Source organism: Perissodus microlepis, chromosome 17 (assembly GCF_051167445.1).
Source record: "Perissodus microlepis isolate ML-2025 ecotype Zambia chromosome 17, ASM5116744v1, whole genome shotgun sequence".
Lineage (NCBI taxonomy): Eukaryota > Metazoa > Chordata > Actinopteri > Cichliformes > Cichlidae > Perissodus > Perissodus microlepis.
Window position 1 is genome coordinate 24,948,680 of NC_140477.1, and position 27,823 is coordinate 24,976,502.

Sequence of the window (27,823 nt, forward strand, 5' to 3'; positions counted from 1 at the left end):
CAGGTGCCACACACACACACACACACACACACACAGCTACGTAGAGGTCTTAACACACAGCCAACAGGCACAGTGCTAACCTTTGACCTCCACTGATGCTATTTGAAGGCTACTAGTGGAGGTAATGGGTGAGAAAAATGCTCACACATGAGTCTGAGCTCCCTGTTTCAGCCTACCTCTCTCTGTCTCTCTTTTTCTTTGTACACATCAAACAAAGAGATGCTCTGTCAGATATGATATCACCTTGCCCTGCCAATGAAAAAGAAAAACATGCACCTTAACTTGTAAAATGACTGAAGACCTCAAAGAAAGTGCAGAGGAACACTATCAACTGCCAAAACTGAATAATTGAATGGCAGACCCCAAAGCTAATGTTCTTTATCCTTGGGCCAACAATTCAAATGTTGACTGAATATATGAATGGACTCCAAATGGAGTGCATCAATGTGACAGCAATGGGGTATTTTTATAGGTTAGAATTTGATTGTAGTAATTCCATCTAATATGTCACTATTGAGACATAATATTTGACTGTGACTTTTTATGTAGCTGTACAGCATTAATTTTCATCATAAAGATTTGTTGATTCAGGCCTGACATCAATCAGATTTGAGTGTGGCTAGTGAAATTCAACTCAGCTTTTTAAAAATGTGGTTAATCACAATTAATTCAAGATACTTTTTTCAAATATGGGCAGGTAAACTTTTTTCTCTTGGCACATAACAAAAATAACAAAAAAGCCTTTTCCCTGAGCAGCAAAACTGATGATAAGCTATTATTGCTCCTTTATAATTAAATTTATTTATAATTCAATTATACATGTGTAAGAACATTTTTAAATTATTAAATAAAATATTGAAAGAATGCATCAGTGCAGTGAATGTATTGTTCAGGCAAAAGAAAAAAACATATTTTGTGCATCTCCATAGTTATTTTCCTACCTGGTGCTGCTTGCATCTCCATTCGACCTGCAGTTGTGATGAGCGCCTCCAAAATCCTGATGTGATGCTCTGGATTTACATCTGCACTGTAAACAAAGCACCAAAGTGAAAACAAATTGTAGTAAGGGACACCATTGAACTAAGTTTTGCATAAAAAAAGTAAATATAGTTCATGATGTACTTTCAGGTACAATTTCAATTGTGCTGTGTAGAAGTCAGGTTGATACACAGCTGACAGCCCTATTTGACAACTGTTAGAATTCATATTATGACAAGAACCAACCAGCTAAGTAAAGAGAAATGACAGTCTATCATTACTTTAAGAAATGAAGGTCAGTCAGTCTGGAAAATTGCTAAAACTTTGAATTTGTCCCCAAGTGCAGTCTCAAAAACCATCAAGTGCCACGACACACCTATACATCAACTGTTCAGAGGGGACTGTGCAAATCTGGCCTTTATGGTCAAATAGCTGCTAAGAAACCACTACTGAGGAAAAGCAACAAGGAGAAGAGATTTGTTTGGGCCAAGATTATTTGTATTAGCCAAGCTCAAATAAAAACGTGACAAGATTACCTTCATCCAACTAAAACAGCTGATACTTTTATATTAAAAAAATGCTCTTGCTAACAGAAAACCAAGTGTGATATTTGGCTCAGCTTTAAAATCAACATCCTGGAGAGAGAGAGAGCTGGGAGAATGGCATTTAACAAGGCTTCCGAAATTGTTTTGTTGATCTGTGACCTGCTTACGTTCGTCTGTGACTGTTTTTCCAGAATTTACCAAGGAATTTCTTCTCCTGGTACTGTGCACTGTGGAGATGTACTGGATTTGGGGAGGGCAGTCAGTGAGTCAGTGAGTCAGAAATGAGGGTTGTTTGTGTAGCATGGTCAGGCAAGTTTACCTTTGACGTGAACAACGGGTGGAAAAAGAGTGGGGTGGTATTTCACATTGTGCCATGTTATTTGCACCAGATGCCATAATAGCTCATTTCATGTGTATGGAATCTCTGATTAATCCTAAATTGTTCTGCAGTCTGTAAGCATTTAAACAATTACACATCTTTTCTTGTCTGAGCATTACCAAAAAGTGCTAGATACTAAAGAAAATATGAGGTAAGACATCATTTAGTATTTTTCTTGATGTGAACAAGACCAAAATAAATAAATGTTTCTCATATTTTTGTCTGAGTCTCCAAAGCCTAATATACTATCTCTTTCCTCTGTGTCAATTCATTGACCTGTTCAATAAACAGCAAAAACATTTCTTAATGGAGAATGAAAAAAAAAAAATTTCTACTTGTCTGTCTGCCTATCCGTTTACTACAGTGCTTTTTAGTTTTCTTCAAAAACATAGAGTTAAGGTACAGGTCATTATTAATGATGATATAGGGCAGAGACAACAGCATTGCTTTCCTGTCCTTCACGGGCTCTTATATTATAGTTAAGTTAACAGCCACAAACATAACTTGGAAAAAAAAGAAAAGAAAATTCACATGAAATAAAGTGTTTCCTCCAAAAAATTTGCATGGATATTTCCAAGAGGAAAGTGTTGAAGGTGCTGATAGTTTTTATATCTGTACCTAAGAGAAAGGTGCTTGAAGATAATGTCAGTGAAGGCCTGTCCTAGCAGCCGGGGGGAGGCTTGACTTTGCTGGCTGATTCGATTCAGGTGTCCGGTGAGGTGGACCAGGAGCTGGTGGTTGACTTGAGGGATGCTGGAAGACTCAAGGATCCTTTTCAGCTTATCCCCACACTCCTCCACACTCTGACTCTCTGAAAAAAAAGACACAACACCTGAATTCTTTGGAGCATTAAACTAGGTATAACAATGATTCATCAAATGTCCTTTTTCAGCCTATGTTCATTTTGGCAGTAGACAATACATAGTATTTACACTATATTTTAACTATAACAGATATACTGTAGCATCAGGTCTTGCCTTTCTTGTAAATAGACTGCAGTGAATTCTTATTTTTATAGACCACAATGTTTCATATTACAATACATATTCACCAACAATGTCAAAGAAACACTACAGGGCTTAAACACTCATGTAAAGAGCTTGGCTGGGGCAATTCTGGGCTTGCCCCAAACACTGCAACATGATGACTCGAGGAGTCACCAACTTTTTGATCAGTGGATAACGAGCTCTACCTTCTGAGCCTTATAATTACCAAGAATAGATAAAAGCGACTGCTTCAGTTTTCCTGCTTTTATTTAGTTAATGACACTGAATGTTCATTGTCTGAATGGACTATCCTGGTGTGCCTAAATCTAGTGAGGGTGCGCTGGGAATGCCTGGCAGAGGCCTAGTCCGTCAGATCTTCAACTCCCACCTCTGGCAGAGCTTTGACAGCATTCAACCATGCGCTTTGTCACTGATTCTGTTCATAACGTAACCAAATGGCAGAAGGCTTCGACTTGGGTGGTCTCAAAATCTTGTCTCTGCTTTTTGCTGATTATGTGGTTCAGTTGGCTTCATCAGGTGGTGGCCTCCAGCTTGCACTGGAGCTATTCACAGCTAAATGTAAAGCATTGCATGGGGTCACAATGACCCCATTCAATGATCATCATTCAAAAATTAATAGTTAACTTTTTTGTTTTGGCTTCCTATTTCTTGACTTTTCCTTATGTGATGGGGGCAACTAAGTAAGCATAACATTTTTATGATGAAATTTGGGCTGTACACATTTTGCATACATCGACACTCCTCTGGGGTCAGTTTTACCCCGAGTTGTTTTAGCTTTGTAAAGCACGTCTTTCTGTGTGTGTGACCTACTATCCTCACACCTGCTGAATTACAACTGATATTTCTTGTGTGGTGGTGGGTGGGAATCTCCTGCAAGGACATGACAGCTCATGCAAAATAAGGGAGGAGCAAACATATAAAAGCTTTCATGACTGCCTTCTTTCTAAATCATTGGTGCACTGTGTACTCTGCAATCTGTATGCTCTCTAAACATGTCCTTTGGGAAAACGTTACTGTCAATGAGTTTTTGGCACAACTCTTTGACAGTGAAAGTGCCATGGAGGAGAATGTGTCAGAGACAGAGTATTGTGTTGAGGAGGACCTTGGTTTTGAGGAATTCTCATCTGATGAGACTGAGTGTTAACCCTCCTGCTGTCTCTCAACCACCAGCAGACAGAATCCCTTCCAAAAATGGAAAAATAACATGGTCCCTTTCCCAACTCCAACAACAGGGTAGACTTAGTACTGATAATATTGTCAAAATGGTTCCAGGCCCCACCAGATACGCAGTCAGCCATGTTGAGGACATCGAGCCATCATTTGAGCTCTTCATGACACCATCGATTGAAAATATTGTACTTCAGATGACAAATTTAGAGAGGACATGTGTGTGGGGACAGCTGGAAAGACTTGGGTGTAACTGACTTGAAAGCTGACATTGGGCTGCTCATTTTGGCAAGAGTTTACAGGTCAAACGTTGAAGCAACAGCAAGCCTTTGGAATGCTGAGACTGAAAGGTGGGTACAGTGTTTACCCCTGCTGTACAATCCAGGTCCTCATGTGACTGTTGACGAGTGCTTGGTTGCATTTTGTGGCTGCTGTCTATTTCAGCAATATATGGCAAGCAAACCTGAAAAATATGTTTGTAATGAACACACAGCAGACCTATCCACATTTCAGTGCTTTTCAGCATACTTTATTCAGTTGCTGTTCTCACACACACACACAGCTGCAGCTTTTCAGCTCGCGGCTGAACACTTCCACAACCACAACACTGCAGGACCTAGTTCAGCCTTAAAGCCGGCGAGGCATGATTGCGGATGCCGCTCAGGTGCGTCTGCCTCCCCTGCAGCGGAACCACAGACCATGCCCCACCACAATGCCATCAAAATATGGGCAGCATGTGATGCACAGTCCAGCTTTGCCTGGAATATGCAAGTTTACACAGGCAAGTCCACTGGTGAAGCAAACTCAGGGCAAAAGAGTGGTGGCTGACATGGCCGAAGGACTGCATGGGCATAATATCACACGTGATATTTTTTTTCATGTCTTATGCCTTGGGTGAGGAATTGCTCAATAGGGAGGTCACCATGTTGGAGACAGGGAGAAAGAATAAGCCTGAGCTTCCTTCTGAACTTCTTGCTGTCAAGAACACGAATGTACCATTTTCAGTTTTTGCCTTTACTGAAAAAGCAACTCTGGTTTCCTATTGCTCCAAGACAGGGAAAAATCTCCTGCTGCACAGCACAATACACAAAGACGCTGCTCTAAGCACCAGGGAAGACAAAAAAACACAAGTCAGAGAGCAACCTTGCCCAAGGATATATTTGCCATGTAGAATAGAGCAGCTAGGGATTGAACCACCAACCTTCTGATTAGTAACTGCTCTGCTCTACAAGCTTAGCTACACTCAGCAATACTGAGAAAATGTCACCTAGTCTGTATGGAAGTCATAATTGCAGACAAATTCAATTTGATTAATTGACCCTGTGCATGTCATGTCTTTATTTGCAGGAAGGACTCTTGCAAATAAGACCACAACCCACATTTCCAGTCCAATCTCCTTAAATAAAGGTTGGTAAAGGTCATATTAATTCAATCTATCAAAAGTCAAGAGACAGTGTACACCTGAGACAAGGTCGCCAGTCACAGTCACATGACTGGAAGGTTCTCATACTGTGCTCATACTAAGCAGTGGTTCACCAGCCACTACTTTGGATGGTGAATCTGAGTTTGTAATACAGCCTTGCAAGCTCATATTTGACCGTGGCTCAGGGGATTGGGAAGCTCATCTGTAACCGAAAGGTTGCTGGTTCGATCCCCCTGCTCTCTCTGTCCTGGTCGTTGTGTCCTTGGGCAAGACACTTTACCCTACTGGTGATGGCCAGAGGGCTATAGAGGCGATATGGCAGCCTCGCTTCTGTCAGTCTGCCCCAGGGCAGCTGTGGCTACAACTGTAACTTGCCTCCACCAGTGTGTGAGAGTGAATGAACAGTGGAATTGTAAAGTGCTTTGGGTGCCTAGAAAAGCGCTATAATAAATGCAATCCATTATTATTATGTTGACAGAAACATTCAGAGTCTTTTGGACACTGGATCTGCTGCAGGGACATTTGTCCAAGTTTAAGGCTAAGTTAAGACATCTGACACTTTTCCTTGTTGTTTTAGACTCAGTGATGAGTAGATGTGTCAACCACACATTTGATTTTCATTTAAAGATTACAGATAGAGGGCTGATTACTGGCCCTTTATCTAAGGTAAGTCTCATAGGCAAGTGGTTTCTTCCTGTTCCAGCATCACGTTACGTTTAAACAAAATGTTTTACAGAAGCACTTCAAACCTGCTGTAAGTATTGTGAAAATGCATGCATTTGAGCATTCTAGGATATGCTGTGCAGCTCAGCAGACACCCTGGATGGCACATGCACAAACATTTTTCACATTAGAAACATTCCAGCTTTCCTTTTAAACAGAAGTATAGATGTGCTGCTGGGTGAGAAGCAGCACCATCAATATCAATTTAAGCATGTAGCTAACTGCTTGCTGACTTTGAGGAGATGTAAAGCCTTGGCAGGATATTGTTATTTGCATTCAGTCCTAGTCCAACAGCCAGTAACGTGTAAGCTAGCCTAATATATAGTAAGGAGAAAATCATATGGCCTCTATAAATGGATGGTTATAAAAATGACACCATGGGAGGCTGTGCAGGGTATATACCAATTCCTTTCTTGTACTAGCCAGGGTTCAGACAATGGGCTGTGTTCAAGAAGGACCAGACATATTGACAAGCTCTCTCAGCACAGGCCCTTTATCATGGCTAAGAAGCTGCAAATAAAAAAAACATCTGTGCCCGAGACTGCTGCGTGTTGGGTTTATGACTGGAGGACACAGTGGGAGAGTGCTCATCTTCCATGGACAAACAGACTCCTAACTGCACTCCACACAACATGTCTTTTTATCTATGGCTGAGTCTATTTGTCTGCTCATGGAGTTCAATTTTTTTTGTTTCATTTTGTTTGTTTTTTACTGATTCAGTTTATTTGATTCCTTTTAATAATAAAATCTCATTTTAAAATCACACCCGAGCTTGTAAAATTAACTGGAATATACTCTAAATTCATCCTAAAGTGTTATGTCTGCTTTTTTTCCCTCTCAACATCTCAGAATAGTGTGACATTTTACACCTTTACACATATTTAGTAGGTCAGAAAGAAGCAGATAAAAATGTTGCAATGTGTGAAATACCTTTGTATAATTTCCAGTACATCCATGTATCATTTTCAGTGAATGTAACTATGTTGTTTTGACTCCAGTAAGGATTCTGTTACAATGAAACAATGTAAGCTACTGAGGAGAGGTTTTTATAGAATTTAATTAAATTTAAAGCCTGGTGCTGTAAAACTGAAGTTTAAAACTGAGACATTTGTATAAAATGTAAAAATACATTTAAAACATACAAACATTGAGTGTGTTTTCCTGCCCAGGGTGGTGTCTCATGGGGGTTCAGGGGACACTTGTGGTGTATATATGTGTGTTTGGTTTGTTTAAATGAAGGTCATGTTACCTAGGTCAGCCCTAGCTCTGTGTGATCTCTACTGATCACAGACAACTGGCACATTCAGCCCCCCTCCCGTCTGTCGTTATTGATTATTGTTGACCCAACTAATCAATGGAGGTCAAGGCTGAAGCGAGAACTTGGGTCACCTATTTGACCCCCTGGGGCTCTGAGAGACTGGACAACTGGACATTAGACTCCTTGGTGTGCCAAAGAGTGTGTGTGAGACATGCTGACATGATGGTGGTTAGGACCAGACCAGCATTATCTATAGTTTGAGATAAAAATGCCTCTTATCTCCTGGGTTTTCATGGAGATAAGATGCATTTTTATTTCAGTCGAAATTGCAGTTTTGACTGATTTAGTGTGTGTGTAGACAAAGGACTTGAAACACTGTAAGGGTAAATAGAGTTCAAAAAGAACCTAAGGATCTGTAGAATCTCATTTAATTTTTAGAAATCAAATTCAAATTCAAATTTTATTTGTCACGTACACAGTCATACACAGTACGATATGCAGTGAAATGCTTAGACAACTGCTCGTGACCTAAAGAAAAAAAGAAAAGGCTATGAATAAGATAGGAAATAAATATGAAAATTAAAAAGGGTAAATTTAACTAGGAAGGAATAAAATAAAATATAAAAATTAAAGTTAAAAATGAAATAACTGTACAACACAAATTAGAATGAAGGGTAAATTTAACTGGGAAAGAATAAGATAAAATATATAAATTAAAGTTGAAAAATAAAATAACTGTACAACAAATACACAATACACAGTATAGAACTATATAAGAATGTATGAAGAAATATAAATATATATATATACAATAACAGCAGCTGTACAAGTATTAACTGGAAATGAAGAATATAATGACCAGAGTTTCTGGTTACCACATTGCTGCTGATTGCTTCCAGTATGGATGTAGCTTGAATCTATTTTACACCTTTAAGATGATCTGGAATGTAAATTGAGACCTATGCCTAATCAGCCAACATCAGTGGTGACCCTCCATTGATGCTCTCATGTCTCAATGGGAACATAATGACACCAGAAGGCTGGAGCCTGTTACAACAGCACATTAATGCCCTTGAATGCATCAACCCTTCCAACTGAAAAGCCGTTTCTTTTTTTCCCTCTCACACTTTTAGGTCCAGATGGACAGTGATCAGGCTGACTCAGGCAGCTGGCCTTTATCCTCATAGATAATAACCTCTGTGAGAGCATTAAGGTTAACTAATGCTGACAAAAGCAATGAATGAGTCTTGGAAGCATAAAAAATAACGCTGGGGGAAGGACTGGGAAAGGATAAGGAAGACACAAGCTGGAGGAAAAAGAAGCCCTCTGATTAAAGAATTAAGATAAGTGATTCACAGACCACATATTTAAGTAGAATGGGAAACTTCTGAAGTAAAAAAAAAAAAAATACAAGTGTTCAGATACAAATCTAATGACTTTAGCTCTGCAGACATTGTTACTTTAAGGGACTAAGGGGCATTTGTACACATGAGAAAGCAACTTCTTAGATCTTTCTGTTGCCATGAAAGAAAAGTGTCAACTGTGATCAGGATGTTGCAGGAACGAATGGGAGAAGGATTACAGGATTACCATCTTCTCATGACAGGTTATTTTTCGGTATTCAAAAAAGCTTTAAAATAGGAAAAATAGAAATATGACTGGACTAATCTAAGGCTCAAATAAAGTTTGAGGTGATGTACAAAAGCATTATAGATTAAATTAAACAGTCATGTTACATCTTACACAGATCTTACTCAGGCAATCTCAGAGAAATTTTAATTTCTTTAATACATAGTTTTGGCAAAAAATAAAAAACACGTCCCACTGGTTGCTTCATATAGAGTACAGAAGGTTTCTGAAAAAATCCCTTCAGTTTTCCAAACATTTTATCTTTGTTTCTAATAATGTAGGGGAATTTCCCATGATGTGCCACTGACTGGAAAAAAGGATTCAGATCAGATGAGAAAATGACTCCCGGAAAAAAGAACAGCCAGAGGAAAAGTATTTAACGAGAGGGGATTTTAAGTGTTACAACATCAACAAATTTCAAGCAACAGATGAAGACAGAACAATAAGGCTTTTTACTAATTCTATGTATGTGAGTATAAAAACCTGCAACATACAATGCAGGGTGAATACTTTACTGATTTACTGTTTTGTCATTATTAATTATAGATATTTTGAGGATGACATCTGGTAATGGAAAATAAGCACATTTTTATGTGCTTTACTAAGTCCCTATGGACCCCAAAGCGCTTTACACTACATTCAGTCATCCACCCATTCACACACTGGTGATGGGTGGAGCTACATTGCAGCCACAGTTGCCCTGGGGCAGACAAACAGAGGCGAGGCTGCCGGACACTGTTAATGTGAGTCTGTCTCTGACAGGTCTTTTATTTCCACCATGCACAGTGCACACATAAAGCAAAAAAAAGGAGGATATCAAGGGAGGCTTTATGACAAATGGATTAGAGTTTCAAGAGTCCCTAAAAGCCAGGGAGAAGAGGACCTGCTGGGTGGAGTGGACAGCAGGTAAAGGGGGGGGGGGCGCAAGAAGGTCAGGTGTATGGAAAATGAAAAATGAAAGACAGAAAGAGGGACAGAGACAGAGACTGACACTAGACCATAATTCAGTACAGTTTGTGCTGAAAGCTGACAGAGGATTATATTCTTCTTGTTTTTATCTATGGCAAAATTCTTGCGGATGTGATGATACAGCAAACATGCTCAAAACCTTGATATCTTCTCTCTGGTCAAAACAAGTACCTTGGTACAGTGGCAGAAACTGAATTATAGGCAGATGGATGTCAAAATTGTTTCCATGCAGAATAGAGGTTGCATCAGAATGTGTCTTAGAAACTGAAAACCATAGACTAGATAATAGGCAAAGAATGAATTAAATCCATTTGTCTTTGATTCTTTTAGCAATGACAATATGGTTAGCAGATGTTTATGAACAGGCATCCACAGAATGTATTTCTAAACATACAAAGACTACTACCACTGGGGGCTTGAAAGGCACAAGCAATAAAATTGCTGTCCAAATTCACAAGGCCTTAGAAACACAGTCCATAGTGCCCAAAACAGTCTAAACCCAAAAGTATCTGCATACCTCGGAGCACCTGTTGTTTGTACTGGTGTAGCACACTGTACCTTGAGCAGTATAGACCAGCTCACTGTAGATGGTGGCAGGTATGATGGGGGCAGGCAGGTCCTGCAGGAAACCTTTTAGAGCATCAGTCAGAGCAACCACATCATATCGGTTCAAATTCACGGAGAGCAGATCTGGGAAGACAAGAAAAAACAGACATAGCTCAGAGAAGCAAGAAGCGCTACTGTGTTCACATTGTTACTCTTGTGGAATTTTAATAAAACACATGTCACGGTGATAGATTTTGGACACTGATTTGTTCTTTTTTTTTTCCTGCAAAAGTCATATTTATTTATCAAATTTATCCAGGTCATCACCATCATAGTAGATCTATTGCCATTTGAAGTAGCAGGGGACCAAGAATAAGGCAAAGGCATAAAAAATGGTGTAGAAACCAATGCGTAGGATATTCAAACTCATATGTAGTTCTGCATCCTCGTTCAGATGGATTAAATTGGAAAGTGAAACGTAGCAGTGCAGAGTAATGGACTTTTAGTTTTGGTCAAAATGCCATATTAGCAAAGTGCGAGATTGGTGATCTGCTTGATCAGGGTTTATCAACTCTCATGGTCAGTTGCTTCTGGGAAAGCGAGAAAGCACTTTAGTTACCCATAGATAACAATAAAAAACACAACTGTCCAGTCCACGAGAATTTACAAATCTATCTTCCTCTAGACAAAATAATAGATAACACCCCCGTTATGACCCTGCTTTGTGCTTACGTGAGTACTTCAGCAGATTAGCAAAGGACAAACCACATGGCGTCAGAGGACGTTTTTGCTGTCCTCCATCTTTCACCCCAACCTTCCTCCTCTTTTCTACCTCCATTCATCCTTCCCCATTTAACCCCCCTCCCCCCAGCTCCCTTTCGACTTCTTCCTTCTTGACCTTTCTTCTGTTTGTCTTTTTAAAAGATTCCTGTATCAGCCTCGTTTGCTTTTCTTTTAGCCTTTTTTCATTTCCTTTCCCTTCTTGTTTTTCTCATCCCAGTGTCACCCAAACCACCCTTTCCCCTGTATGCATCAGCCTCTCTAGAGTTAAAATGCTTGTTAAAAGCCATTGATTTCATTCCCTAAATAATGCCTGAATAAACTTAACCATTCACAGACCAGTAAACCAGCAGGCCATTAATATCTACGGATGACCTCTTCACATTGCTGTGCTGGGACTTGCGTTATTGTGCAGTGATTTGTCTAGGGAATTTGATCATCTCAGTGCCGAGACAGCTTAAATTCGGTGTCGCCATGAAAGCCAAGCCCACAGGAAGATACTAACACAGTTTTTCGTGTGTGTGTGTGTGTGTGAGTAGGGAGGGGGGTGGGGGTGGCTTGTGAAAGCATAAAGTATTTTATTCTAAGAAGTATTTTTTTCTTAAAGCATCTTAAGGCAACTGTTGTAATTTGGTGGTATATAAGTGAAACTGTTTTGAATTGAATTATATCAGGTAAAGTATTGTTGTGTGGTCTGTACTTGAAAGTGCTTAGAGTGGTCAAGTTAGACTAGAAAAGGTTCATTACATTATAACTGTCCAATGCTAATCAAGCTCGCTAATAAGCATTAGCATTAGCATTAGGTCTGAACTGATTTAGGTGAAGCATAATCAGTCTGTAAAAGAATGTTTTTTGTAATGAATTTGTGTCACAAACTCAAAATATGTAACAGATTTTGAACAAGGCAGATTTATATGAAACACCACAGAAGTACTAACTGATGAAATTCTAATTGAACAACTTCAAACCAGAATTTTAGTGATGCAGTTATCTGTCTGGTTGGTCACTGAAGAACTTAAATCGTTAAATCATTAAAAACGAATCAAATGTCAAGAACATTTCAGCTATTTCTGGATTTAAACCGACACATACACACAAACACACACAAATTTCCTCTTTACACCTGATCACTCCATCAATTCATCAAGGTCTGACCCTCACTATGGATCAGTCATTGGCTAGGCAAATGAACAAAAGGACAGATAAATGGACAGATTAATTAATGAATGACTGAAATGAGGAGAGGGGGGTTAATAGTCAAGTGCAGTGTTTAGCTATTACTACATGTTATAGAGGATCTATTTGGTAGGGTTGGTTGACTGACTTGATTGGAGTAGGTGAAATGTAAGATGCTTATGAATAATACTATATATACACGCTATTTTAGGTCAGGTGAACTGATTTTTATTAAAGCTACACAACGAGACCTGAAGTTACAACATATATTAAGGCAGAAGAAATTATATACATGCATTTAAACAAAAAACATTTTCTGAAGAAACTGCAGTGTGGATGCTGATAGCTGAATGTTTTGAGCTGAAATGAAATAACTGCTGCATGTTAAGTTAAAAATGTTGAATGAGATGAAAAATACAGAAATTTTCATCTGAAAACAAAAGTTCAGAACTATTGAAAGCTGAGATTCAAACAGAAGAAGTTAAACAGTAGGCGAACATGTTTAACATGTTTGTAAATTAGAAAAAGCTGAGTAATGACAAAAGAAAATGTAGAGTCAGAAAACATCTGCATAAAAAAACTTGAAACCTCATATTATTTTAATCACTGAATGACTGAAATGTGGGAAAATCCACAACAGCTGAATGCCGTAAATTTTAATCATTCAGTTAGAAAAGATGACTCTAAAAGTCATCATCTGACTCCAAATGCCCAGATCTGAACCACCTGTGTGCGGAAGAAAAAGCCACCAATGAACAATAAGCTTGAATTTAACAGGCCAATCAGAATACCCTATTTAGCTGGCCTGCACTAACTACTGGTATACTGTTATTCTGTGGCAAAACCCTGTCAAATCTGCCTTGGTGCACCTGTTGAAAAACTGCCTCTAAATCCAAGACCCTAACTCCCATCAAAACAGCTTTTGAACTGTGAGGATCCCAAGGAATTGTTCTACACAACAGTGTCTCTTTTATCCTCGTGGTGTCTAAAATGTGATGACAGAAGCAATTTAAAAAGTGGGGTCTTTCCTGCTGTTGAGACAAACTCCTGACTAAAAATACAATGTATTTCTATGGGTCAGTTAGAAGGTTATCCCTCTACTTTGAGCCACACAAATCAAAAAGTTTAAATCTCTGAGCTTTGAATGCCCACAATGTTGGAAGAGAAGAACAATGACTACGTTTTGAGGGTAAAATGATGGCTATAGAGCAAACACTGGGGACACAGCAACAGTTGAAAGAAGTTGAATCTTGGCAGAGTGACAGACAGAGCTCATTAAGCAGGCAGGTGTGAGCCTGGTTGCTATAGCAACTGCACCCAGTCCCCCCCCCCCCCCCCCATTGGACAAAAGTCATTGTGAAACAAATGCTTCCCAAGAAAAAACTACAAGTCGTATTGACAAAATTCTTTCACCGTGAGCGCCAGCAATGTCTAGTCTACCGAATTCTGAGTTTTCATGCATGTGGAGTTTATTTTATGGACAGTGTAAAGACAGCCTGTACTTCTAATTTTCAGACGAATTTTGGGAGTCATTTTAACATTGGACTCTATGGAAGAGTTGAAGGGAGGAGGCTGTGCATTGGTGACATTTATGAAAGAACCCAATAATATATACTACAATAATAATAACATTGGATCAAAGAGGACAGCGATGGCTACGTTTTGAATGAGAATTTGAAGGGTCCCCCCCGCGAAATACATTATAATTTTTTGTTCAATAAAGTTGAATAATTAAAAAGATATAAAAGTTAAAAGTGAGAAAAATAGAAGCACTAATGTCCAAAAGAAGAGGAATCGAATGGTGGTTGAATGGTTTTTCTAAGTTGAATGGTGTTGAAGGAGATAGTCGGCGAAAAACGTACGGAATAGATAATAATAAAATAGAAGAAAGAATAGAAGAACAATACTGTGGATGCTTAATCAGCATCCACACTAATTATTCGGATGATCCAGATCTGGGTTTGAATACCAAACGCAGAAATACCAGAAATAACCAGACTTTTAAATTTAGTTTAGTTTCATTTAATTTCCTGAGTGAGTTTTCCTGTTTCAGTCCAGTTTTTATTAGTTTAAAGACATTAAAAGTCTCAGGAAACACATCAATTAAAACACAAAAACAAGGGATTTTTTAAAAGAAAATTTGACTTAAATATGTTTTTATATTTTTTAGTTTAGTTTTATTTAACTATAAAACATTTCACCTTGAGAGGAGATGTGTTTGTTTGGTGGTACACAAATAAAGGTGAAGTGAACTTGCTGAGTGCTGCAGAGTCCTTTACAGAAACCAAACAGGATAAACTTCAAGGCTTGTTTAAGTTTTCTAGATTATTCTTGAGGTCAGAACAGCAAGGTGTTTGAAAACAGAACACTTAGTGAATTTTGTGTAAGCTGGAATCAGTATGTATAGGTACAGAAGCTGTATATAGACATAAAAGAGGAACTTGATGTCCAAGGTCGTAACATTTAGAACTGACAGAGAACAAAGATACACTCTGAACTTGCAGCAGAGTCAAAGGAAATTTGAAGGCCAAAAACAATCTCAGACTCATGCAAGCTTACAGCAGTATAAGTTAATTAGGTAAAGCTTTGCTTTAATGTCATGCACAAGAAAAGTATTCATTTGGTGGCTGTAGCTCAGGAAGTACAGTAGGTCATCTACTAACTGGATACACTGATTGGTGTATGTGTCAGATCTTTCTGACACATACACCAATAGAAGGCACTGTGGTGTAAGAGCAGAGACTTAGAGACAAAGCAAGGTAGAATTAGCTGTCAAACAATTGAAGTGCAAAAAAGATTCTCATTTAAGTCAATGCCATTATGAAAGAGGGCTGCCACTCAAAACAGTACAGTTCTTGAGAAACTAGAAATGTGGCAAAGCATTCAAATATTTACAGATTACCATTGCAACAGTCAGCACTTCTTCTCACACCTAATATAACTGATACAGATTACACTATTTACATAAGTTAATGTATCAGTTTCAGAGATAATATGACAATATGTATCCTATTCCCTATAGTTACGAAGGTAAGCAGGTAAGGAGGCTACATGTGCCTCTGGGTATAGTTGAGAGCTCTTTTTTTTTAGCATTTTTATTTTAAATCTCATTTAATTGATTTTATTGATCAAAGAGAGCAAAATCATCTGTCATACGTTACTAGTGAACAATCCCCTTTCTTTTATTTTGAAGTTTTTGAAAGCTATGTAAGCCAGCTTTTGAAAAAGAAGCTAGCTTGCCCCATCCTGTTTTCCTGTACTACCTGGTTCAATGCTGTGGCAGTCGCAGAATTATCCAACTATCTTTCTAGTGAGTCTCCAGTGGTATCAACTCCTCAAACTTAGACTTAGGTTTTTGGTTTGAATTTCAAGCAAGCAGCGGACTCGCACCTATTGCAACGTGCACATTTTGTCCACTGTCTTTTTGCTTGTATGACCTGTTTGTATGAAGCAGGTGGTACAACTGCAGAAAATATACTCTATGAAGATATCTCAGTAGTAATTGATGGTGGATAATTTTAATTTTAATCATTAGGTCAGGTAAAACATAAACAAATAAAACAAACAAACAAAAAACAACAATAAACAGAAAAGAGGTCTACTAGAAAATGCAAATGCAGCATTATGGACAATAACTACTGGGACCAGCTGATCTATACCACAGCAGCAGTGATCACAGAGAAGCTTGGCTATAAGATGAACAGCTACAAGGACCAGTACCTTCCATGGAGAAGGGGACTACAGGCCAAGATCAAGACAGCGCGGAAGGAAGTTAGCCAACTATCAAGCTGCAGAAAGGTGTGATAAAGAAAGGAGTGCCTAAAAAGCAAAGACTTACAGCCTTGGTGAGTCGCTTATAGAGAGATAGAAGCCAATAAACAAAATGTTCTCCACTGAACCCATCCGAGGTATACTCTTGGTGGCAGGTAAACAATATGAGAACAACCCCACCAATCCTGGAGACAGAGAAATGCTAGAAGAGCAGTATTTGCAGAATTGTCGCTTGATACCAGTGCAGATGATTAGATGTGTCAGGACCCTCAATCTCAGTAACTCAGCTTTTTCACCACTAATCATCATCACAAATCTTAAACAATAATTAACTGAGCATAACACGCATGAATAAAAAAACACTGAGTCATCACTACTAGCCCTTGCTGTGCAGTCAAAACTTAAAATGTTTCCTTAAGTTAAAATGCCTGGAAACCAAATCTAGCTCAATAAGCAAATAAATGAACAACAGTAATTCTAAGCTAAGAAGGCACTTACCATAAGGTAAACATAAGGGCCAATTCCACCACGTACACACCTACAGAATCTAATGAGTTTAACATTTTTTTGTTCCTAGACGTTTCTGGTTACTAACACTTATATGGTGGAAATATATACCAGAAAACCACAATATATTTTCCTTACAATATTACTTATCACCACTCACTCATCACCGTTATATTATATTATTATATGTTATATTAAATTATATTGTCTATGTGGAAGCAATAGCTATACATATTACACATTGTGTGTAATATATTTCTCTTTCATTTTTGTATCTGACACGAAGAAAATGTTCTAGCTTTTATATCTGTTAATATTTTCATCTTGTAGTTTTTTGTTCATTTGACTTATTGATTTGTTGGTTTATTTATGGCAGAAAGCACCTATGTAGCCAGTTTCATTGATTACAGAAGAGTCTTGGTTTTAGATCAGTTTTAAAGTGGAGTGAAGAATAACAAAGTGTTAGTTTGACGACCAATAGTTAGGTTTTCTAGTAGACTAATAGACTGTTCTGCTCCACTAAATGCTTTGGTGCACAGTGAAAAAAGAGCTTTAACATATATAGTCAGCAAATAATACACAAACATACATCTGTAAGGCACTATGCTCAGTAGTCATTAATATACACTGTATGTATCCCTGAAAGCTTTGGACAGCAGTATATCCAGTGCGTGGTAATGAGGCATAATTTCATCCAGTGCATGTGTGACAACTAACAACTAACCTCTATAGCATAAACATACCAGGCACAAACCATGCCTACAACCACTGACTGGTTTGTGGGAGCAGTTAACGTTGTAGCTGGTTTGTGTCTGTTCAGTGGATTTGTTGGCTGTGGGGAAATATTAATGTTGCATTTTCTGTGACACAAAAAGTGAGAGCGATCTACACGGACCCAGATCTTATTTATGCCCCAGGATGTTCTGGAGGCCTAAACTGCCCTGATGCTTACAGTGTAATTTCCAGGAGTTAAAGAGCTATGGAATGAATTTCTTTTAGACACCAGGGCCAACAATGTTCCCAGCTTGCTAGTTAAAGAAATTGAGTCTGGAAAGCTGGTACTGTATGTATTACAGAAAGTAATATCTCTATATTATGAGTTGTATTTGTTATAAAGTGTATTGCATTGTATGTTTTTACAAGTTTAATTTTCAGATGATAGATTTAATGCCACTAAATACATGAAAGTACTGCAAGATCACTGCGGAAAAACTGAATATTTAAAAAAGCCATTAAAGAGACTGTAACTGCTGCTGCTGAAATATTCCTGCTTTAAACTTTATTGCTTATTTTAATGGACTTGCAGATCACTTGGGTTTATGTACATAAAAAGATCCTTGACTTTTTGTTTTTTAATGTATATTTGCCTTTACAGCCTATAAACTAAATTTTTCCTCCTCAAAATAATTTGTATTCAAGTAAAAAGTGCTTTTTATTTAGAGTACAAGTTTACCATGTGCTTCCTACCTTCCGCACATGGTACATATGCTTATATATGTACACACACACACACACACACACACACACACACACACACACACACACACACACATATATGCACTAATCTGGACAGAGATCTCCAATGATGCTCCTGGGATCTGCTGGAGTCACTTGCCTAGTTTGTGACTTACTGCACCTACTGCTCCGATTACCTGATTTATCAATTCCTTATATACTCCAGTTATAAATGTGGCATATAAAAAATGAACATGAACATAAAATCAAAACTGATCATCAACATAAAAAAAAAATCGCACAGTATCACAGTCTTCCTCAACTCCATTAGAATCACCAGTTACCATAATACCCATATCACTGACCTATAAGTGTAAACCCTCCAAGTCAATGACATAGGTCTTATATCGTGTGTAGTCTGCATGTCGCAAACAATCTGTTTGGTTGTGGTCAACAAGACCACAATCAACTAGAAGGTTGGAACAAAGAACCTTGTTGCTTTGAAGCCACAGTATCCACCACAACCAGATGCAGCTACAGATGTAAACATCTGCAGTCAAAAAGCTCTGCTGCTGTTGTGAAAAACAAGACCAAATGTGAGGAAATGTGTCAAGACGTTCACACTCCAAGTCTGAAGCATTAAACTCAAATGTTGGTGGAACATCCTAAAGCAGACAACTTATGTCACTATTATTCTTACTATTGTCTCGTATTCCTCCTATATTCAACTTTTTGGCCATCCATTTTAAACAAATACAGCCAGCCGTCTACAGTTTTATGGTGTGAAATAGTGTTGATATGACACAAAATAAACATTAGTTTATTTAATAGTATATATTGGGTTGTGTTGTTCTTAAATTTGTGAAAATATATATATTTTATTCTATATAAACAGAGAACTGAAATTTTTTTTCTCATTTTCTTCTGCTCATCCAATTTAGGATTGCAGTCTGGGTGGAACCCTTTCAGTATGTTACATGGTTGTGTGTTTGGTGCTTCGGGTGATAATGTTAGTCTAAACCATTTTAATTTGTGTTTTTGCTTATAATCATATAGTTCCCATGACTACCGCTAGGTCCCCAAGTCTACCAATTTCCTTGAACGCGTGTCTATGAACTGGCTCACCTCTGTGTCAACCCATGTGTCCTTGGAATTCTGCTCACACACACTCTGATATCACAACATGAGCTCAGATAGATGGAACAGGAGGACACAGAGAATAAAACACAGGGATGAGCGAGAAAGAGAGAAGTAGAAAAACTATCACACTGGCATACAGAACAGATGTGGTGGTTATTTTGATACCTGCCTGAACACGGCAAGAGCACTCTTGTGATCACAGAATTGTTCAGAATTGTTTAGAAAAAGATGGCAAAGAATTTAAGGTTTTAATTTGCCCCAAAACATCCGAGATCAGAAAACTGAAATCTGTATGTGTAAGTGTTTCCAACAGACGGTGGAGCCACAGGTATCTCTTTAGTCATTCATGTTACAGGGCAACATATGGTAGAGATAAGCATCTGAGAGAAGAAGTGAGCAGAAGCGAAGAGAAAAGAAGCATTACCCCATCATCATTTCAGCATACTGAGTTAAAAAAAATATGTCTATTTACAATCCAGATCAGTTTTCTGATTACCTTATATGATGTTAAATGATGTTATATATGGTTAATAGGGTATTCCACCATGGGATAACTGGGAAAGTACTTGAAATATTCAACGTTTCAGTAAATGCTTAAGCTTTTACCACAGTTACAATGATTTGGTTCTGGACTCTACTCATCTCACTTTCAGAATTTTTTCATTAACACAGGTTACTTTGCTTATTGCACATTTTCCTTTTTCTTTGTTTTCCAAATACTAACATTAATGTGATTGCCAGTGGCAGTCTGGGGAAAAATACAATGTGCCCTTTGCATTGGAATCTCCAGTATGAGAAGAGCAAAAAAAAAAGTGGATCCAAGAACAAGCTCTCCCATAGGAGTACGCGATCAGAAAGCCACAGCTATGGTCAGTCTAATTTGTGCAAACTCTTTGTAGACTATTTGCTAAAATGATTTGACAGCTGCTTAACAGTCCATCACTGAAACACAGATTGATCCAATTAACTTTTCAGAACTGTAAAAATCCCCTCATAACTGCTATGCAGCATTTTGGTTTAAGATTTATATTTGCTGAGAAGGATACATTTCAGTATGATTTTAGCTAACGCTGACAAAAACATTAATCCCCTGTGAGTGTCAGCTCCCCACAAGCCCCACTGGTTACACTGGAAAACATGAAAAGATTTCAGTACAGAGGACATGGATGCATTTTTTCAAAAATAGTAGATATTGATGCATGACACTAGTATATCCAGCAAAGCACAGTCTGCAGCACATGTAGCAGAATAGCATAACAGCTGAGCAGAAAGTGGAGCAGGGTCACTGTCTTTACAGTAAGTTGTTAAACAGTTTGCAAAACATATTCCTGAAATAAATATACATGTATAAAGAAAACTGGCTGCCATAGCAATATCAGAGTTTTTGGTATCAGCATCAGCCCTAAAATCTTCTATCAGTCAAAGTCTGTTCAGGTTGATAACTATCAATATAAATTATAATATGAATTTTACCTGTCTCTGACTTTCTACCACTAAAGATTTATATTTAGAAACTAACTAATTTCTACAGTATTAGTATATGGTGCCAATAAAGGTTAAAGTTTGGGAAATCGGCCATCATGGCTTATATCAGGGGTATCCAGACTTTTTTTCAAGTGTGCCAGTTTTAATAATGGAAAATCATTCAGGGGCCAATAATCATCATCATTCATTCCTTTTTCGAAACATAAAAACTGTGGGGGTTTGGTTTTTTTAAAAAAAAAAAACATTTTATATTTAATAATACAACCGTTTGTATTATTATGATGATTAGGTGTGTTCAAGCCTGAACAAAATAAATGTACTTTTCATTCACATATTTCATAACACAGTCTTTGATAAACACTCTCTGTGAAAGGTTTTTCAGCATGGTTGCTCTCTGATAGGAGATATGAATTAGCATGTTTTGTCTGATAGTGTCTCTTGACATTCAATTCCTTTTTTTCTTACTTTGCAAATTACACAAACACAATTGTTTTGATTGTCTGTGAAAACGTACAGCATTGCAATTTCCATCTCTCCTGGAACACTCAAAAAGATGAAATTGGGTGGTCGTTATATTTTAGCCCCCCTGGAACTCTGATAAAGATAAGAGGATGGATGGAGTGACAGCTACGTGAAAGTTGTTATAAAGCCATTCAAGTTTTATGTTAAACAGACTCTAGATTTTATTGGACACTCCAAAAATAACTCTTCAAATGAACGTAAAATGATAATGGGAAGGATTTTCACATTAATCTATTACTTTCTATTAACATTAAGTATTTTTGTTGGACTAACTTCATTTGCATGGGTTGGGTCAACTCAGCTAAATTAAGTTGGACTCAACCGGAGTAAATAAGTTGATTCATCATTATTTAATTACGTTGGTCCAACTCAAGTACATTAAATTTGAATAACAGAATTGCATAATGCTAAAATAAAACAATTTAATCACATGAAAATCCTTTTCATTATTTTTTATGTTCATTGAAATAGTTATTTTTTGAGTAAAGGTCTAGCCTTCAGTATCTCTTTTTCAGAGGTGTCATGGCATTATCCACAGCTTGTTACAACCAATGAGTGTAAAAAACCTTTATACAGTCATTGGTTGGAACATAGAGATGAGCTCAGATGCTGCTGCCACCATGAGATGAAGTGACAAGAGAAATTACTCTATAAATTCTGTTTGTTTTGGTGGGCCAATCAATAATACCTTTTAAGATGGGAGTGAGGGGTATGGTTAATGACAGAATGAAGGGTAACTAGATGTCTCTGACAGGTTTTTCTTTCCTACAAAAGCACACCACACTTCTAGGCTCTTACTTTATTTCTGAAGAACACAATATTTCTTACATTTCTTCCGCTGTAAGATAGTGTCAGTAATACACCTGCAAGAAAATATGAATGTATATTTCAACACTTTGTTTTCCCTCTTGGGTGAAAAATAATAAATATATAATGCAATTAGTGTTAGCGGAATAAAATGTTCCTCTAGCAAGTTCTTAAAAATACTTGCTGTATTTGGAGCCAAAGAACCATTTTATCAATTTTTACCAAATGCTTCACGACAAACTGACTGACTGTTTCCACCACACATCCACTGTGAACGAATGTGTGATCAGCTGTTTATGAGTATGTGCAGCTGCTGACTGTAAAATTACTGGATTCCAATAGGTTACTGACGGACCCCAGAGGAAGATGATGACATCACTTCCAACCAATAGCAGGACAGAGACTGGGAGACAACTGGTAGCAGAGACAGAAAGAATAGAAGGATGCAGATGGAAGAAAAAGATGGAGAGATGGAGTAGAGGAGCAATTTTAATTTCTGTTTTGTTGAACTCAGCAGCCACTGTCACTGAAGCACAAGGGAGAAGAAAAGGAATGGCGATGAATGAGTGAATAAAAAAGGACATAAAAGTTCAAAAGGGAAGACAGAGAGAGACTGAAGAGCACTAAAAAAATGCAAAAAGAAATAATATTATTTAAGGGTTCCAGTGTTGTAGATTGCTTGTTAGGCTGTGAGAGGCAACCAAATAATTTGATGGGAAAATGTGAGCAAAGATAACAAAGTAGTATGTCCTCATCTATCTGCAGTGTCTCTCTATGCTTCCATGCACACTGTTTTATATTCTGTGTAGCAGAATATTCTGTAACAGTTTAAGTGAACATGAGTCATCATTTCCAAAACAGACACTGCCCACTCTGTGCCATTGCACAGTGTTTGTGTGTTTGCATATATCTGAGCACTTCCATGTAATCATCATAAGCAACTACTTCCAACTCAGTTAAAAGCATAAAACACACACACCCAGAGGCCTCACACCAGAGATACTAGTACACATACAAAATAAAGATGTTTCCCATTGTAATAAAATCTTGTCCCTTTTCAAAAAAACACTACTACTTTTATACTTTTCACAGAAAGAACATTCTTAAACTCTAAAGTACTTTTGCACAGCTTATAATAGCTTTTAGTGAAATCCTCAGTTGATCCACTATCTCAAACAAGTTGTTTTAGCTGCAGTAGGAAATAAACTGCAGGGCACACCAACAACCAAGCCTCTCTCTCTCTCTCTCTCTCTCTCTCTCTCTCTCCCCCCCCCCCCCTCTCTCGCTCTCTCTCGCCCTCTCTCTCTCTCTCTAGATAGATAGATAGATAGATAGATAGATAGATAGATAGATAGATAGATAGATAGATAGATGAGATAGATAGATGGATGTTGTCACTCTTCAGGTGTGAAACACATGCTGGTACTCACAGATACAGAAGTTCCAGCACACACACAGTGTTACTGGGCCAACTCACTGAGCGCTGTGTGGGCACGGCAGAACCAGGCTGCTAAAAAAGGCTAGCTGTTACCATGGCAACTCTCAGGCCATGTACCAATCACAGGTCAATTTGATGAGGTAATGTTCCTAAACCCTTTCAGAGTAACTCAGACACTTATACGCTCACTTTGACTCCTCTAAGAAAATACTGTACACATGCAACATACCAAATAAAGCACACACAGCCAATCATGTCAGTTGGCAGGATCTGAGGCTGTGGAATAATGTGAGAATTTCTGTACAATATACAACTCCCTGTTACATAATATTATTCCATAGCATGCAACACAAATGCAGAACAGAGAAGGCAGAGTACTTCAGCAGCTTGGATATACTTCCTGCAGACTGATGTTTCACTGCCTCTGCAACGTACTGATCAGAACACCGTTCCAACAAAGGTTTTATTTACTATTATCAGTTATTCAATTCAGTTTAGTTTTTATAGTGCCACATCAGAACAAAAGTCTCCTAAAGCCACTTAATGTTCTAAATTAAAGACCCTAAAATAATTCAGAGAAGCCGCAACAATCAGATGACCCCCTCCCCCCCGACCAAGTACTTTGGTGACAGTGAATGAATCTATATATCTATATATATGCATAAATAGCATGAGGGTCAGCGAACTGCTGCAACCAGCTGGGGATGAAAAGAGGTAGACAAGACAAAGACACACTCTGGAAGGGAGCCAGAGATTAATAATAACTCATAATTAAATGGAGTGTATAAACACATGGTCAGTGAAAAAGGAGTGAGAGAAGGAGAAACGCTCAGTACATCATGGCAGTCTAAGTCTATTGCAGTATATAAATGTACTACCATACACAGTATACAAACATGGATAGAGGATTTGGATATAACCTTCAAGACTTGCATATTTCCTGGTTAACCTTTGACTTTGTAGCAATAGGCCCACCACTTGCAGGAGGGCGCCAGGCCCCACAGGCAGTAGGGGTCGGGTGCAATGTGTGCCGGGCTGCGACCAGGAGCTGAGGCCCTGGCGGACCGACCGAGACTTCAACGCTCATTGGGCAACAACAGTGAGACCTGGAGGGGCGTGATTGAGAGGAACGGGTTCAAGGATCTGACCCTGAGCGGGTTTTTATTCTTGGACTTCTGTGCAAACCACAGTTTGTCCGTAAGTCAAACCTCAGATACAGGAGGAAAAATGCAGTTTTCTTCCTGGCTGTGGAACACTGGATTGCCATGAGAGTAAACATGACTTTGTTGCCTATTATTTGTCAAATGTTTTTTTTTTTTTTTTTAAATAGGGCAGCAGGGTGTTGCAGTGGTTAGCATTGTTGCCTCATAGTAAAAAGGTCCTGGGTTTCAATCCACCATCTGGCCAAGGCCTTTCCGTATGTAGTTTGCATGGTCTCCCCATGTCTGGATGGGTTCTCTCTGATAGCTTTCTCCACAGTCCAAAGACATGCAGTTGGTGGGTTTTGGTTTATTGGTGGGGACCTGTCCAGGGTGCACCTTACATTTTGCCCTATGACAGCTGGGCTGCTCTTGTTGACGATACAGCATTAAGGCTCAGGGGTAAAACGTATCTTTACAGCCTTTGTAGTACAAAATACAATTTGGGGCTCTATTAATAGTCACATCTTCATAACAAAGGCACTGTGGCTAATAATGAGATTTTTTCATAACTTAGCTCTTTGCTGAATGTTCAAAATGGTATTGTAGTTTCTGCTTTTTGGACCCTGCTTCACAGAACTATGTAACAAATCTTTGTTGTACAGGCCATCCAAGAAGTTTGTTCTTTAGTTTTGTTTAGTGAAATTCTAGTACTTTATTATTCTTTTAGGTAATACCAATTAGTAGGCATGTATATCTGTGCCCCCTACAGTTTTTGTTGGTGCAGCTTGTGGAACAAACTTGCATTAGCTGATAACTTAGTACTCCACTCCATCATCCAAATATTGTCAATATGGTCTGTGAAACGCTAACATGATGGTGGCCAAAAGTTAAACATTAAGGCTTCAAAATGTGGATTCCACAAGCCAACAGGTGATATTACATCAGCCACAGTGATTGCTTATACACAGTCTATACTTAAAGAAAAACACTCATTCATTATATTTCTTTATCTTTGCCTTGTATTTCTTCTGAGTGTGTAATTCAAAACCATAATTGAAAGAGAAAAATATTCCTGTGTGTGATGCTGAGGCACGGAGGAAGACAGTGTTTCCTTTCTTGTTTCCCTCCCACTCTCTCTCCATTGTTTCTCACATATACCACCCCTACGTGCCCTTCAGTATTCCATCCAAACCCTTCCTTTATGACTATTCACATGACCTCATACTCAGACGTCAACACAAATCTCCCCACAAGTTACCTTTTGATATATTTATATCCCATGAACTCTGTCCACCTCAGTTAGATCACATATCATACAGAACACAGTTATAGAGTGCATGCAATTTCTGTCATTCAGCCCCTTTATGCTTTAACATATATCTGGGTGTGCATGTCAGGGCTTTGTTATATATTTCTCTGCCTATATGTCAGCTCCTTTAATTCAATAATATGTGCATATCTTGGCCCAATGGTAATGGTCTAAAAAGGGTCAGGTTTCAGGTGTGTGCGCATGTATCTATACACATGTATCTGGCAAGCTGTGTAAAGTGTTTTGAGTGCTTGGATAAATAACAAAAGTACTATATAAGAATCAGTCCATTTACTATGTTGTGTGGCTCAGCATCCAATGTCTTCAGTCTTTTTAAAACCTTTTGAAAGTATGATGTATTACCTAAGCCTATGTTTATAGCTGTGTGTGTGTGTGTGTGTGTGTGTGTGTGTGTGTGTGTGTGTGTGTGTTTAGTATTTCTTTTAAGACTTAGAAACACAATAACATATAGCATAAATGATGAAAAATACATAATAGTGATGTAGCATCATTTGTGCTAACCTCTTAGGATTCCAGGTAGCATAACTACCGAAACACCGAAATTAGTTCTGCATCAGTCCATAAAATACATTTTTAAATAGTTTTAGAATTATCTTCATTCAAGATTTACTTTGTAAATTATATTACTAATATATAAAATTAGAGGGAGTGCACTCGATTAACCATTATCTTAATATTCTTCTTGTTATTACAATAAAAATAATATTTTAACAATAATAATTCCATGTAAATGTGCCAGAGTGTGGACATGTGTTAGAGCAAAGTTCAGTTTTATATAAGCTTTATATAACATCACACCATACTGGTAAGAACTAATGAAATATCTGTTTTTGACCCACTATCATAAGCATAAATAACAAAAACTAAGAATAAATGTCTCATATCCTCCTGGCCAGCTACCTGCTTACCATGCTCCAACTGAGAGTGGAGTCTAGAGTGTAATTTTGTGAGCTCCCCTCCCCTTTCTCCCAAAATTAAAGTACAGAGCCAGAGCACTCCCTGGTGGTGCCAAAACTGAACTTCAAATACTATAATTTGGCCAAGTTTTGTCTTTTTTCCTGACTATCTACTTTACCTGGTTTTGGAGCTGTGTTTTCTGATGATCCACTTGTTGCTTGCAGATGATTAAAAATTAACCAACACAGCAAAAGGAAGAGCCCATTTAATTTTAGCAAGAGTCACTTTGTTTGAAAAGATAAGAAACATAATTTCAGTTTCAATTGAGTGCACAAGCTAAAACAAATGTTTCATGTTGCTATTTTAGTACACAAGAAGGCTTCACTTGTAATCTTATTTGTCTGCTAACCGAATAGCTTTTATACAGTTACATATGCAGTACAGTGAAAAAGCATTTGTGGCATATTTTAGCACATTTTGCACACACTTGCATGACATCAAACACATTTTTATGTTAGATGAAGGTAACCTCGGTAAATAAAAAATATTTTTAAAATGATGATTTCATTTATCAAAAGAATAGAACTTTGCAAACCTCCATGGCCCCTGTGTAGGATGGGATGGTTTTTATTTTGTACTCTTCTACTCTACTTAAGCAGTCAAAGCACTTTATACAACACCCCTCATTCACACAAGCACTTTTTTCTATGCTTTTTCTATCTAACATTCACACTCTGATGAACAAATAG

The 27,823-nt window shown here is 38.0% G+C and overlaps 1 protein-coding gene across 2 annotated transcripts in view; it reads right to left on the reverse strand.

The window, feature by feature from the left end:
* The window catches only part of pik3r3b (phosphoinositide-3-kinase, regulatory subunit 3b (gamma)), a 176,102-nt gene that overhangs the window by 91,051 nt on the left and 57,228 nt on the right, over window positions 1–27,823 (reverse strand). For both annotated transcript variants that reach the window (XM_084909540.1, XM_084909541.1), the window contains 3 exons: window positions 10,637–10,768; window positions 2,521–2,713; window positions 942–1,027 (listed from right to left, as the gene is read on the reverse strand). In XM_084909540.1, coding sequence (XP_084765666.1) covers window positions 942–1,027; window positions 2,521–2,713; window positions 10,637–10,768 — 411 coding nt within the window. The remainder of the gene's footprint in view (window positions 1–941; window positions 1,028–2,520; window positions 2,714–10,636; window positions 10,769–27,823) is intronic.